The sequence below is a fragment of the Convolutriloba macropyga genome, chromosome 2, assembly GCF_964194025.1.
Source record: "Convolutriloba macropyga chromosome 2, txConMacr16.3, whole genome shotgun sequence".
In the NCBI taxonomy this organism is placed as follows: domain Eukaryota; kingdom Metazoa; phylum Xenacoelomorpha; order Acoela; family Convolutidae; genus Convolutriloba; species Convolutriloba macropyga.
The window spans coordinates 10,565,116-10,577,394 of record NC_134469.1 but is presented as its reverse complement, the minus strand read 5'-3'; the positions used below and the strand labels follow the sequence as shown (position 1 = coordinate 10,577,394).

General features: G+C 30.0%; 1 protein-coding gene across 1 annotated transcript in view; it reads left to right on the top strand.

Moving 5' to 3' along the window:
• LOC142334810 (neuronal acetylcholine receptor subunit alpha-10-like) overlaps positions 1-11,997 on the top strand; it is a 76,052-nt gene extending 64,055 nt beyond the window's left edge. The window contains exon 10 of the mRNA XM_075383135.1: positions 11,969-11,997. Coding sequence (XP_075239250.1) covers positions 11,969-11,997 — 29 coding nt within the window. The remainder of the gene's footprint in view (positions 1-11,968) is intronic.
• The last annotated feature ends 282 nt before the right edge of the window (positions 11,998-12,279 follow it).

The window sequence follows — 12,279 nt, the reverse complement described above, 5'->3', positions numbered from 1 at the left end:
ATGCTAGTCTGCTTTCACCTTGATAAATCAAACAAATTTCAGGATTTTTCAGATTTATGAAAATAAATATTTACGGTTATGGACGAACTTTACGAACTGATTTTTACCATATGCATCTGGTAATCGTTTTACTTGTTGTATCAAATTAAGTGGAACAAAACTGCTAGAACTTTTGCTAAAACATTACAATGAATTAGCCTACATTCTGTAGCTTTCCTTTATAAGATGTTTTCAGTCATTCACTTGTTTGTGGTTTTATTCGGCTTTTGATTTTAATTTCAAGTTTTTAAAACCCCAATTGATCAATCAATTTATTTGATGAGGGGATAGGTTGGCTAACTGCTAAACCATGTCAGAAAGATTTTGATATGCATCTCATGGCGAAGTATACAAAACTTACATACTTTATCGGTCTTTTTGGGAATTTTTAAAGTTTGCCAACTTCGCCAGAAAATGTCTATCTCTCTGCATGTTATTAAGTTATGGGCACTTTTATTTTATTGAAGCCATTTTTAAGTACCAAAGTTTCTTTGAATTTTGTACTTCCTGCAATGGAATTGTTTTAGTGTTTGTTTAATGTGATAATTTTATTCATTTTAGGGAGTGTGGGACAAAATTAGATGATATGAGTCATAACTGTTTAGAATTTTCATGCAGTTTGTCTCCATTTCGGTTTAATTTGCTGTCCCTTTTTCAAAACATAAAACAAAACACTGAAAAATATTAAAACTAGTAGAAAAAAAATTGGTATTTTTTTGCTTTTTCCTATCCAATTCAATGCTAGTCTGCTTTCACCTTGATAAATCAAACAAATTTCAGGATTGTTCAGATTTATGTAAATAAATTTTTACGGTTATGGACGAACTTTACGAACTGATTTTTACCATATGCATCTGGTAATCGTTTTACTTGTTGTATCAAATTAAGTGGAACAAAACTGCTAGAACTTTTGCTAAAACATTACAATGAATTAGCCTACATTCTGTAGCGCTCCTTTATAAGATGTTTTCAGTCATTCACTTGTTTGTGGTTTTATTCGGCTTTTGAATTTAATTTCAATTTTTTAAAACCCCAATTGATCAATGAATTTAATTGATGAGGAGATAAGTTGGCTAACTGCTCAACCATGTCAGAAAGATTTCGATATGCATCTCAAAGCGAAGTATACAAAACTTACAAACTTTATCGGTCTCTTTGGGAGTTTTTAAAGTTTGTCAACTTTGCCAGAAATTGTCTATCTCTCTGCATGTTATTACTTTATGAGCACTTTTAATTAATTGAAGCCATTTTTAAGTACCAAAGTTTTACTGCATTTTATATTTTCTGCAGTGGAATTGTTTTGGTGTTTTTTTATTATGATCATTCTTTTCATTTTAGGGAGTGTTGGACAAAATTACATGATATGAGTCATAATTGTTTAGTTTTTTCGTGCAGTTTGCCTCCATTGCGATTTAATTTGCTGTCCGTTTTTCAAAAAATTAAACAGTAAACTAATAAAATGTTAAAACTAATAGAAAGAAAATTGATTTTTTCTTGTTTTTTCATCCAATTCAATGCTAGTCTGCTTTCACTTTGATAAATGAATCAAGCTTTCAGGATTGTTCAAGTTTATGTTAAAAAAATTTTACGGCATTGGAAGAGTTTTAGGAAGATTTTTTACCATATGCATCTGATACTTGTTTTTTTCTGTTGTATTGAGCTAGCTGTAACAAAATTGCTAAAAGTTGTAACAAAATATGACAATGAATTAGCCTAAATTCTGTAACTTTCTTTTTTGAGATGTTTTTAGTCACTCACCAATTGTGGTTTTATGTAACTTTGGAATTTAATTTCAATTTTTTAAAACCCCAATTGATCAATCAATTTAGTTGATGAGGAGATAGGTTGGCTAACTGCTCAACCATGTCAGAAATATTTTGATATGCATCTCAAAGCGAAGTATACAAAACTTACATACTTTATCGGTCTTTTTGGGCATTTTTAAAGTTTGTCAACTTCACCAGGAAATGTCTATCTCTCTGCATGTTATTACTTTATGAGCACTTTTATTTAATTGAAGCCATTTTTAAGTACCAAAGTTTTATTGCATTTTGTACTTTCTGCAGTGGAATTGTTTTGGTGTTTTCTTAATGTGATCATTCTTTTCATTTTAGGGAGTGTGGGACAAAATTTGATGATATGAGTCATAATTGTTTAGACTTTTTGTGCAGTTTGCCTCCATTGCTAGTTAATTTGCTGTCCCTTTTTCAAAACATAAAACAAAACACTGAAAAATATTAAAACTAGTAGAAAAAGATTGGTATTTTTTTGCTTTTTCCTATCCAATTCAATGCTAGTCTGCTTTCACCTTGATAAATCAAACAAATTTCAGGATTGTTCAGATTTATGTAAATAAATATTTACGGTTATGGACGAACTTTACGAACTGATTTTTACCATATGCATCTGGTAATCGTTTTACTTGTTGTATCAAATTAAGTGGAACAAAACTGCTAGAACGTTTGCTAAAACATTACAATGAATTAGCCTACATTTTGTAGCTTTCCTTTATAAGATGTTTTCAGTCATTCACTTGTTTGTGGTTTTGTTCGGCTTTTGAATTTAATTTCAATTTTTTAAAACCCCAATTGATCAATGAATTTAATTGATGAGGAGATAAGTTGGCTAACTGCTCAACCATGTCAGAAAGATTTCGATATGCATCTCAAAGCGAAGTATACAAAACTTACAAACTTTATCGGTCTCTTTGGGAGTTTTTAAAGTTTGTCAACTTTGCCAGAAATTGTCTATCTCTCTGCATGTTATTACTTTATGAGCACTTTTAATTAATTGAAGCCATTTTTAAGTACCAAAGTTTTACTGCATTTTATATTTTCTGCAGTGGAATTGTTTTGGTGTTTTTTTTATTATGATCATTCTTTTCATTTTAGGGAGTGTTGGACAAAATTACATGATATGAGTCATAATTGTTTAGTTTTTTCGTGCAGTTTGCCTCCATTGCGATTTAATTTGCTGTCCGTTTTTCAAAAAATTAAACAGTAAACTAATAAAATGTTAAAACTAATAGAAAGAAAATTGATTTTTTCTTGTTTTTTCATCCAATTCAATGCTAGTCTGCTTTCACTTTGATAAATGAATCAAGCTTTCAGGATTGTTCAAGTTTATGTTAAAAAAATTTTACGGCATTGGAAGAGTTTTAGGAAGATTTTTTACCATATGCATCTGATACTTGTTTTTTTCTGTTGTATTGAGCTAGCTGTAACAAAATTGCTAAAAGTTGTAACAAAATATGACAATGAATTAGCCTAAATTCTGTAACTTTCTTTTTTGAGATGTTTTTAGTCACTCACCAATTGTGGTTTTATGTATCTTTGGAATTTAATTTCAGTTTTTTAAAACCCCAATTGATCAATCAATTTAGTTGATGAAGACATAGGTTGGCTAACTGCTCAACGATGTCAGAAATATTTTGATATGCATCTCAAAGCGAAGTATACAAAACTTACATACTTTATCGGTCTTTTTGGGCATTTTTAAAGTTTGTCAACTTCGCCAGGAAATGTCTATCTCTCTGCATGTTATTACTTTATGAGCACTTTTATTTAATTGAAGCCATTTTTAAGTACCAAAGTTTTATTGCATTTTGGTACTTTCTGCAGTGGAATTGTTTTGGTGTTTTCTTAATGTGATCATTCTTTTCATTTTAGGGAGTGTGGGACAAAATTTGATGATAGGAGTCATAATTGTTTAGACTTTTTGTGCAGATTGCCTCCATTGCTAGTTAATTTGCTGTCCCTTTTTCAAAACATAAAACAAAACACTGAAAAATATTAAAACTAGTAGAAAAAAGATTGGTATTTTTTTGCTTTTTCCTATCCAATTCAATGCTAGTCTGCTTTCACCTCGATAAATCAAACAAATTTCAGGATTGTTCAGATTTATGTAAATAAATATTTACGGTTATGGACGAACTTTACCAACTGATTTTTACCATATGCATTTGATAATCGTTTTACTTGTTGTATCAAATTAAGTGGAACAAAACTGCTAGAACTTTTGCTAAAACATTACAATGAATTAGCCTACATTCTGTAGCTTTCCTTTATAAGATGTTTTCAGTCATTCACTTGTTTGTGGTTTTGTTCGGCTTTTGAATTTAATTTCAATTTTTTAAAACCCCAATTGATCAATGAATTTAATTGATGAGGAGATAAGTTGGCTAACTGCTCAACCATGTCAGAAAGATTTCGATATGCATCTCAAAGCGAAGTATACAAAACTTACAAACTTTATCGGTCTCTTTGGGAGTTTTTAAAGTTTGTCAACTTTGCCAGAAATTGTCTATCTCTCTGCATGTTATTACTTTATGAGCACTTTTAATTAATTGAAGCCATTTTTAAGTACCAAAGTTTTATTGCATTTTATATTTTCTGCAGTGGAATTGTTTTGGTGTTTTTTTAGTATGATCATTCTTTTCATTTTAGGGAGTGTTGGACAAAATTACATGATATGAGTCATAATTGTTTAGTTTTTTCGTGCAGTTTGCCTCCATTGCGATTTAATTTGCTGTCCGTTTTTCAAAAAATTAAACAGTAAACTAATAAAATGTTAAAACTAATAGAAAGAAAATTGATTTTTTCTTGTTTTTTCATCCAATTCAATGCTAGTCTGCTTTCACTTTGATAAATGAATCAAATTTCAGGATTGTTCAAGTTTATGTTAAAAAAATTTTACGGCATTGGAAGAGTTTTAGGAAGATTTTTTACCATATGCATCTGATACTTGTTTTTTTCTGTTGTATTGAGCTAGCTGTAACAAAATTGCTAAAAGTTGTAACAAAATATGACAATGAATTAGCCTAAATTCTGTAACTTTCTTTTTTGAGATGTTTTTAGTCACTCACCAATTGTGGTTTTATGTATCTTTGGAATTTAATTTCAGTTTTTTAAAACCCCAATTGATCAATCAATTTAGTTGATGAAGACATAGGTTGGCTAACTGCTCAACGATGTCAGAAATATTTTGATATGCATCTCAAAGCGAAGTATACAAAACTTACATACTTTATCGGTCTTTTTGGGCATTTTTAAAGTTTGTCAACTTCGCCAGGAAATGTCTATCTCTCTGCATGTTATTACTTTATGAGCACTTTTATTTAATTGAAGCCATTTTTAAGTACCAAAGTTTTATTGCATTTTGGTACTTTCTGCAGTGGAATTGTTTTGGTGTTTTCTTAATGTGATCATTCTTTTCATTTTAGGGAGTGTGGGACAAAATTTGATGATAGGAGTCATAATTGTTTAGACTTTTTGTGCAGATTGCCTCCATTGCTAGTTAATTTGCTGTCCCTTTTTCAAAACATAAAACAAAACACTGAAAAATTTTAAAACTAGTAGAAAAAAGATTGGTATTTTTTTGCTTTTTCCTATCCAATTCAATGCTAGTCTGCTTTCACCTCGATAAATCAAACAAATTTCAGGATTGTTCAGATTTATGTAAATAAATATTTACGGTTATGGACGAACTTTACCAACTGATTTTTACCATATGCATTTGATAATCGTTTTACTTGTTGTATCAAATTAAGTGGAACAAAACTGCTAGAACTTTTGCTAAAACATTACAATGAATTAGCCTACATTCTGTAGCTTTCCTTTATAAGATGTTTTCAGTCATTCACTTGTTTGTGGTTTTGTTCGGCTTTTGAATTTAATTTCAATTTTTTAAAACCCCAATTGATCAATGAATTTAATTGATGAGGAGATAAGTTGGCTAACTGCTCAACCATGTCAGAAAGATTTCGATATGCATCTCAAAGCGAAGTATACAAAACTTACAAACTTTATCGGTCTCTTTGGGAGTTTTTAAAGATTGTCAACTTTGCCAGAAATTGTCTATCTCTCTGCATGTTATTACTTTATGAGCACTTTTAATTAATTGAAGCCATTTTTAAGTACCAAAGTTTTATTGCATTTTATATTTTCTGCAGTGGAATTGTTTTGGTGTTTTTTTAGTATGATCATTCTTTTCATTTTAGGGAGTGTTGGACAAAATTACATGATATGAGTCATAATTGTTTAGTTTTTTCGTGCAGTTTGCCTCCATTGCGATTTAATTTGCTGTCCGTTTTTCAAAAAATTAAACAGTAAACTAATAAAATGTTAAAACTAATAGAAAGAAAATTGATTTTTTCTTGTTTTTTCATCCAATTCAATGCTAGTCTGCTTTCACTTTGATAAATGAATCAAGCTTTCAGGATTGTTCAAATTTATGTTAAAAAAATTTTACGGCATTGGAAGAGTTTTAGGAAGATTTTTTACCATATGCATCTGATACTTGTTTTTTTCTGTTGTATTGAGCTAGCTGTAACAAAATTGCTAAAAGTTGTAACAAAATATGACAATGAATTAGCCTAAATTCTGTAACTTTCTTTTTTGAGATGTTTTTAGTCACTCACCAATTGTGGTTTTATGTAACTTTGGAATTTAATTTCAATTTTTTAAAACCCCAATTGATCAATCAATTTAGTTGATGAGGAGATAGGTTGGCTAACTGCTCAACCATGTCAGAAATATTTTGATATGCATCTCAAAGCAAAGTATACAAAACTTACATACTTTATCGGTCTTTTTGGGCATTTTTAAAGTTTGTCAACTTCGCCAGGAAATGTCTATCTCTCTGCATGTTATTACTTTATGAGCACTTTTATTTAATTGAAGCCACTTTTAAGTACCAAAGTTTTATTGCATTTTGTACTTTCTGCAGTGGAATTGTTTTGGTGTTTTCTTAATGTGATCATTCTTTTCATTTTAGGGAGTGTGGGACAAAATTTGATGATATGAGTCATAATTGTTTAGACTTTTTGTGCAGTTTGCCTCCATTGCTAGTTAATTTGCTGTCCTTTTTTCAAAAAATTAAACAGCAAAATAATAAAATATTAAAAGTAATAGAAAAAAAATGTTTTTTTTTTGCTTTTTCTATCCAATTCAATGCTAGTCTGCTTTCACCTTGATAAATCAATCAAACTTTCAAGCTTTTTCAAGTTTACGTTAACAAAATTTTACGGCTTTGGGAGAGTTTTAGGAAGTTTTTTTTACCATATGCATCTGATATTTGTTTTTTTTGTTGTATTGAGCTAGCTGTAACAAAATTGCTAGCAGTTGTGCTAAAATATTACAATGAGTTAGCCTACATTCTGTAACTTTCATTTATAAGATGTTTTCAGTCATTCACTTGTTTGTGGTTTTATGCGGCTTTCGAATATAATTTCAAGTTTTTAAAACCCCAATTGATCAATCAATTTAGTTGATGAGGGGATAGGTTGGCTGACTGCTAAACCATGTCAGAAAGATTTTGATATGCATCTCATAGCGAAGTATACAAAACTTACATAATTTATCGGTCTTTTTGGGAATTTTTAAAGTTCGTCAACTTCGCCAAAAATTGTCTCTTTATCTGCATGTTATTACTTTATGAGCACTTTTATTTAATTAAGGCCATTTTTAAGTACCAAAGTTTTATTGCATTTTGTGCTTTCTGCAGTGGAATTGTTTTGGTGTTTTTTTAATGTGATCATTTTATTCATTTTGGGGAGTATGTACAAAATTAGATGATATGAGTCATAATTGTTTAGTTTTTCCGCGCAGTTTGCTTCCATTGCGATTTAATTTGCTGTCCTTTTTTCAAAAAATTAAACGCCAAACTAATAAAATATTAAAACTGATAGAAAGAAAATTGTTCTTTTATTTTGCTTTTTCCTATCCAATTCAATGCTAGTCTGCTTTCACCTTGATCAATCAATCAAACTTAAGAAGCCAATTAATAAAATATTAAAACTAATAGAATGAAAATTGATACTTTTTCTGGGCTTTTCCTAACCTATTTGTTGCTAGTCTGCTTTCACTTTGATAAATCAATCAAAGTTTTAAGATTGTTCAGATTTGATTTAACAAAATTTTACATTTTTGGCAGATTTTTAGTAGTTTCTTTTTACCTTATGCTGCTGATACCCGTTCTATTTGTTGTAACGAGTTAACTGAAGAAAATTATTAGAACTTTTGCTAAAAAATTGCAATGAATTAGCCTACATTCTGTTACTTTCTTTATCATGATTATTTCAGTCATTCATCTGTTTGTGGTTTTATGCAGCTTTCGAATTTAATTTCAAGTTTTTAAAACACAAATTGATCCATCAATTTAGTTGATGAGGGGATAAGTTGGCTGACTGCCAAACAATGCCAGAATGATTTTGATATGCATCTCCTAGCGAAGTGTACGAAAGTTACATATTTCATCTGTCTTCTTAGGAAAATTTTTTAATGTTTTTCAACTTTTTCAGAAATTGTCTATCTCTCTGCGTGAGTGATTGTTCAAGGTTATTACTGTATTAGCACTTTTATTTAATCGAAGCCCTTTTGAAGTACCGAAATTACAATTCAATTTGCACTTTCGTTATTGGAAATGTCTTGGTGTTTTTTAATGTGATCTTTCTTTTCATTTTAGGGAGTGTGTGACAAAAATAGATGATATGAGTCATAATTGTTTAGAATTTTCATGCAGTTTGTCTCCATTGCGGTTTAAATTGCTGTCTCTTTTTCAAAAAATAAAACAATAAACTGAAAAATATTAAAACTAATAGAAAAAGAGTGGTATTTTTTTGCTTTTTCCTATCCAATTCAATGCTAGTCTACTTTCACCTTGATAAATCAATCAAACTTAAGAAGCCAATTAATAAAATATTAAAACTAATAGAATGAAAATTGATACTTTTTCTGGGCTTTTCCTAACCTATTTGTTGCTAGTCTGCTTTCACTTTGATAAATCAATCAAAGTTTTAAGATTGTTCAGATTTGATTTAACAAAATTTTACATTTTTGGCAGATTTTTAGTAGTTTCTTTTTACCTTATGCTGCTGATACCCGTTCTATTTGTTGTAACGAGTTAACTGAAGAAAATTATTAGAACTTTTGCTAAAAAATTGCAATGAATTAGCCTACATTCTGTTACTTTCTTTATCACGATTATTTCAGTCATTCATCTGTTTGTGGTTTTATGCAGCTTTCGAATTTAATTTCAAGTTTTTAAAACACAAATTGATCCATCAATTTAGTTGATGAGGGGATAAGTTGGCTGACTGCCAAACAATGCCAGAATGATTTTGATATGCATCTCCTAGCGAAGTGTACGAAAGTTACATATTTCATCTGTCTTCTTAGGAAAATTTTTTAATGTTTTTCAACTTTTTCAGAAATTGTCTATCTCTCTGCGTGAGTGATTGTTCAAGGTTATTACTGTATTAGCACTTTTATTTAATCGAAGCCCTTTTGAAGTACCGAAATTACAATTCAATTTGCACTTTCGTTATTGGAAATGTCTTGGTGTTTTTTAATGTGATCATTCTTTTCATTTTAGGGAGTGTGTGACAAAAATAGATGATATGAGTCATAATTGTTTAGAATTTTCATGCAGTTTGTCTCCATTGCGGTTTAAATTGCTGTCTCTTTTTCAAAAAATAAAACAAAACACTGAAAAATATTGAAACTAGTAGAAAAAAGATTGGTATTTTTTTTGCTTTTTCCTATCCAATTCACCTAGTCTGCTTTCACCTTGATAAATCAATCAAATTTCAGGATTGTTCAGATATATGTATATAAATTTTTACGGTTATGGACGAACTTTACGAACTGATTTTTACCATATGCATTTGATAATCGTTTTACTTGTTGTATCAAATTAAGTGGAACAAAATTGCTAGAACTTTTGCTAAAACATTACAATGAATTAGCCTACATTCTGTAGCTTTCCTTTATAAGATGTTTTCAGTCATTCACTTGTTTGTGGTTTTGTTCGGCTTTTGAATTTAATTTCAAGTTTTTAAAACCCCAATTGATCAATCAATTTAATTGATGAGGGGATAGGTTGGCTAACTGCTAAACCATGTCAGAAAGATTTTGATATGCATCTCATGGCGAAGTATACAAAACTTACATACTTTATCGGTCTTTTTGGGAATTTTTAAAGTTTGCCAATTTTGCCAGAAAATGTCTATCTCTCTGCATGTTATTAATTTATGAGCACTTTTATTTTATTGAAGCCATTTTTAAGTACCAAAGTTTTATTGCATTTTGTACTTCCTGCAGTGGAATTGTTTTAGTGTTTGTTTAATGTGATAGTTTTTTTTCATTTTAGGAGTGTGGGACAAAATTAGATGATATGAGTCATAATTGTTTAGACTTTTTATGCAGTTTGCCTCCCTTGCGTTTTAATTTGCTGTCTTTTTTTCAAAAAATTAAACGGCAAACTAATGAAATATTAAAACTAATAGAAAGAAAAATGTTTTTTTTTGCTTTTTCCTATGAAATTCAATGCTGGTCTGCTTTCATCTTGATAAATCAATCAAACAATCAAGCTTGATCAAGTTTATGTTAACAAAATTTTACGGCATTGGAAGAGTTTTATGAAGTTTATTTACCATATGCATCTGATTCTTGTTTTTTTTTGTTGTATTGAGCTAGCTGTAACAAAATTGCTAGAAGTTGTGCTAAAATATTACAATGAATTAGCCTAAATTCCGTAACATTCTTTTATGAGATGTTTTTAGTCACTCACCAATTGTGGTTTTATGCAACTTTGGAATTTAATTTCGATTTTTTAAAACCCCAATTGATCAATGAATTTAGTTGATGAGGAGATAAGTTGGCTAACTGCTCAACCTTGTCAGAAAGATTTCGATATGCATCTCAAAGCGAAGTATACAAAACTTACAAACTTTATCAGTCTCTTTGGGAGTTTTTAAAGTTTGTCAACTTTGCCAGAAAATGTCTATCTCTCTGCATGTTATTACTTTATGAGCACTTCTATTTAACTGAAGCCATTTTTAAGTACCGAAGTTTTAATGCATTTTATATTTTCTGCAGAGGAATTGTTTTGGTGTTTTTTAGTGTGATCATTTTTTTCATTTTAGGGAGTGTTGGACAAAAATGGATGATATGAGTCATAATTGTTCAGACTTTTTGTGCAGTTTGCCTCCATTGCTATTTAATTTGCTGTTCTTTTTTCAAAAAATTCAACAGCAAACTAATAAAATATTAAAACTAATAGAAAGAAAATTGATTTTTTTTGCATTTTTTTATCCAATTCAATGCTAGTCTGCTTTCCTTTTGATAAATCAATCAAACTTTTAGGATTGTTCACATTTATGTTAACAAAATTTTACGGTTATGGAAGAAGTTCACGAACTGTTTTTACCATAAGCATCTGATAATCGTTTTACTTGCTGTATCGAGTTAACTTGAACAAAATTGCTAGAACTTTTGCTGAAATATTACAATCAATTAGCCTACATTCTGTAATTTTCATTTTTAAGACGTTTTCAGTCACTCACTTGTTTGTGGTATTATGCGGCTTTCGAATTTAGTTTCAAGTTCGTAAAACCCCAATTGATCAATCAATTTAGTTGACGAGGGGATAGATTGGCTTATTGCTAAACCAAGTCAGAATGTTTTTGATATGCATCTCATAGCGAAGTATACGAAGTTTACATATTTTATCGGTCTTTGTAGGAATTTTCAAGACAAAGTTGTATAGAGTTGTGCTGCAGTTTTCCTTCATTGCGGTTTACTTTTTTTTCTTTTTTCAATAAATTTAACTGCAAATTGATAAAAAATTAAAACTAATAGAAAGCAAGTTGATAAATTTGTCCTGCTTTTTCCTATCCAATTCATTGCGTTTGGCCTACATTTGTACAATTTTATTTGAAGTTTAATAAAATTTCTTAAATTCGTCAACATTATATTTTTCTGAAATCTTTTATTTTTTATATGAAATTTATAATGTTGTACTACAGTTGCACTAGTAGTAAATAATAAGAGAGTTAAGAGCGGGGGGGGGTATTTATGCGACACTAAACATGGGAATATAGGGAGTGATCATGAGTGGGCATTCCTAGATCTTGAATATGTGATTTCAGGAGGTCACGGTGAGAGGGTGATCATGTGATACTTAAACATGGGAATATAGTTGGGTGATTTTAATTGGGTCTTTTACGATACTTAAATATGGGAATATAGGTGGTTTCTCTAAGTGGGTATTTTTTTTCGATCCTTAAACATGGGAATATATGGGATCATTTCAAGCGGGTGTTTTTACGAAGAATAAACATGGGATTAAACGGGATTATCCTAAGCGGGCATAACAGTATAGGGTTGGATAGGGGGATCGTAATTGGGTCATCGTTGAAAACTATTGAAACAGGTTTGGTCGGAATAAATTGCAATTTCT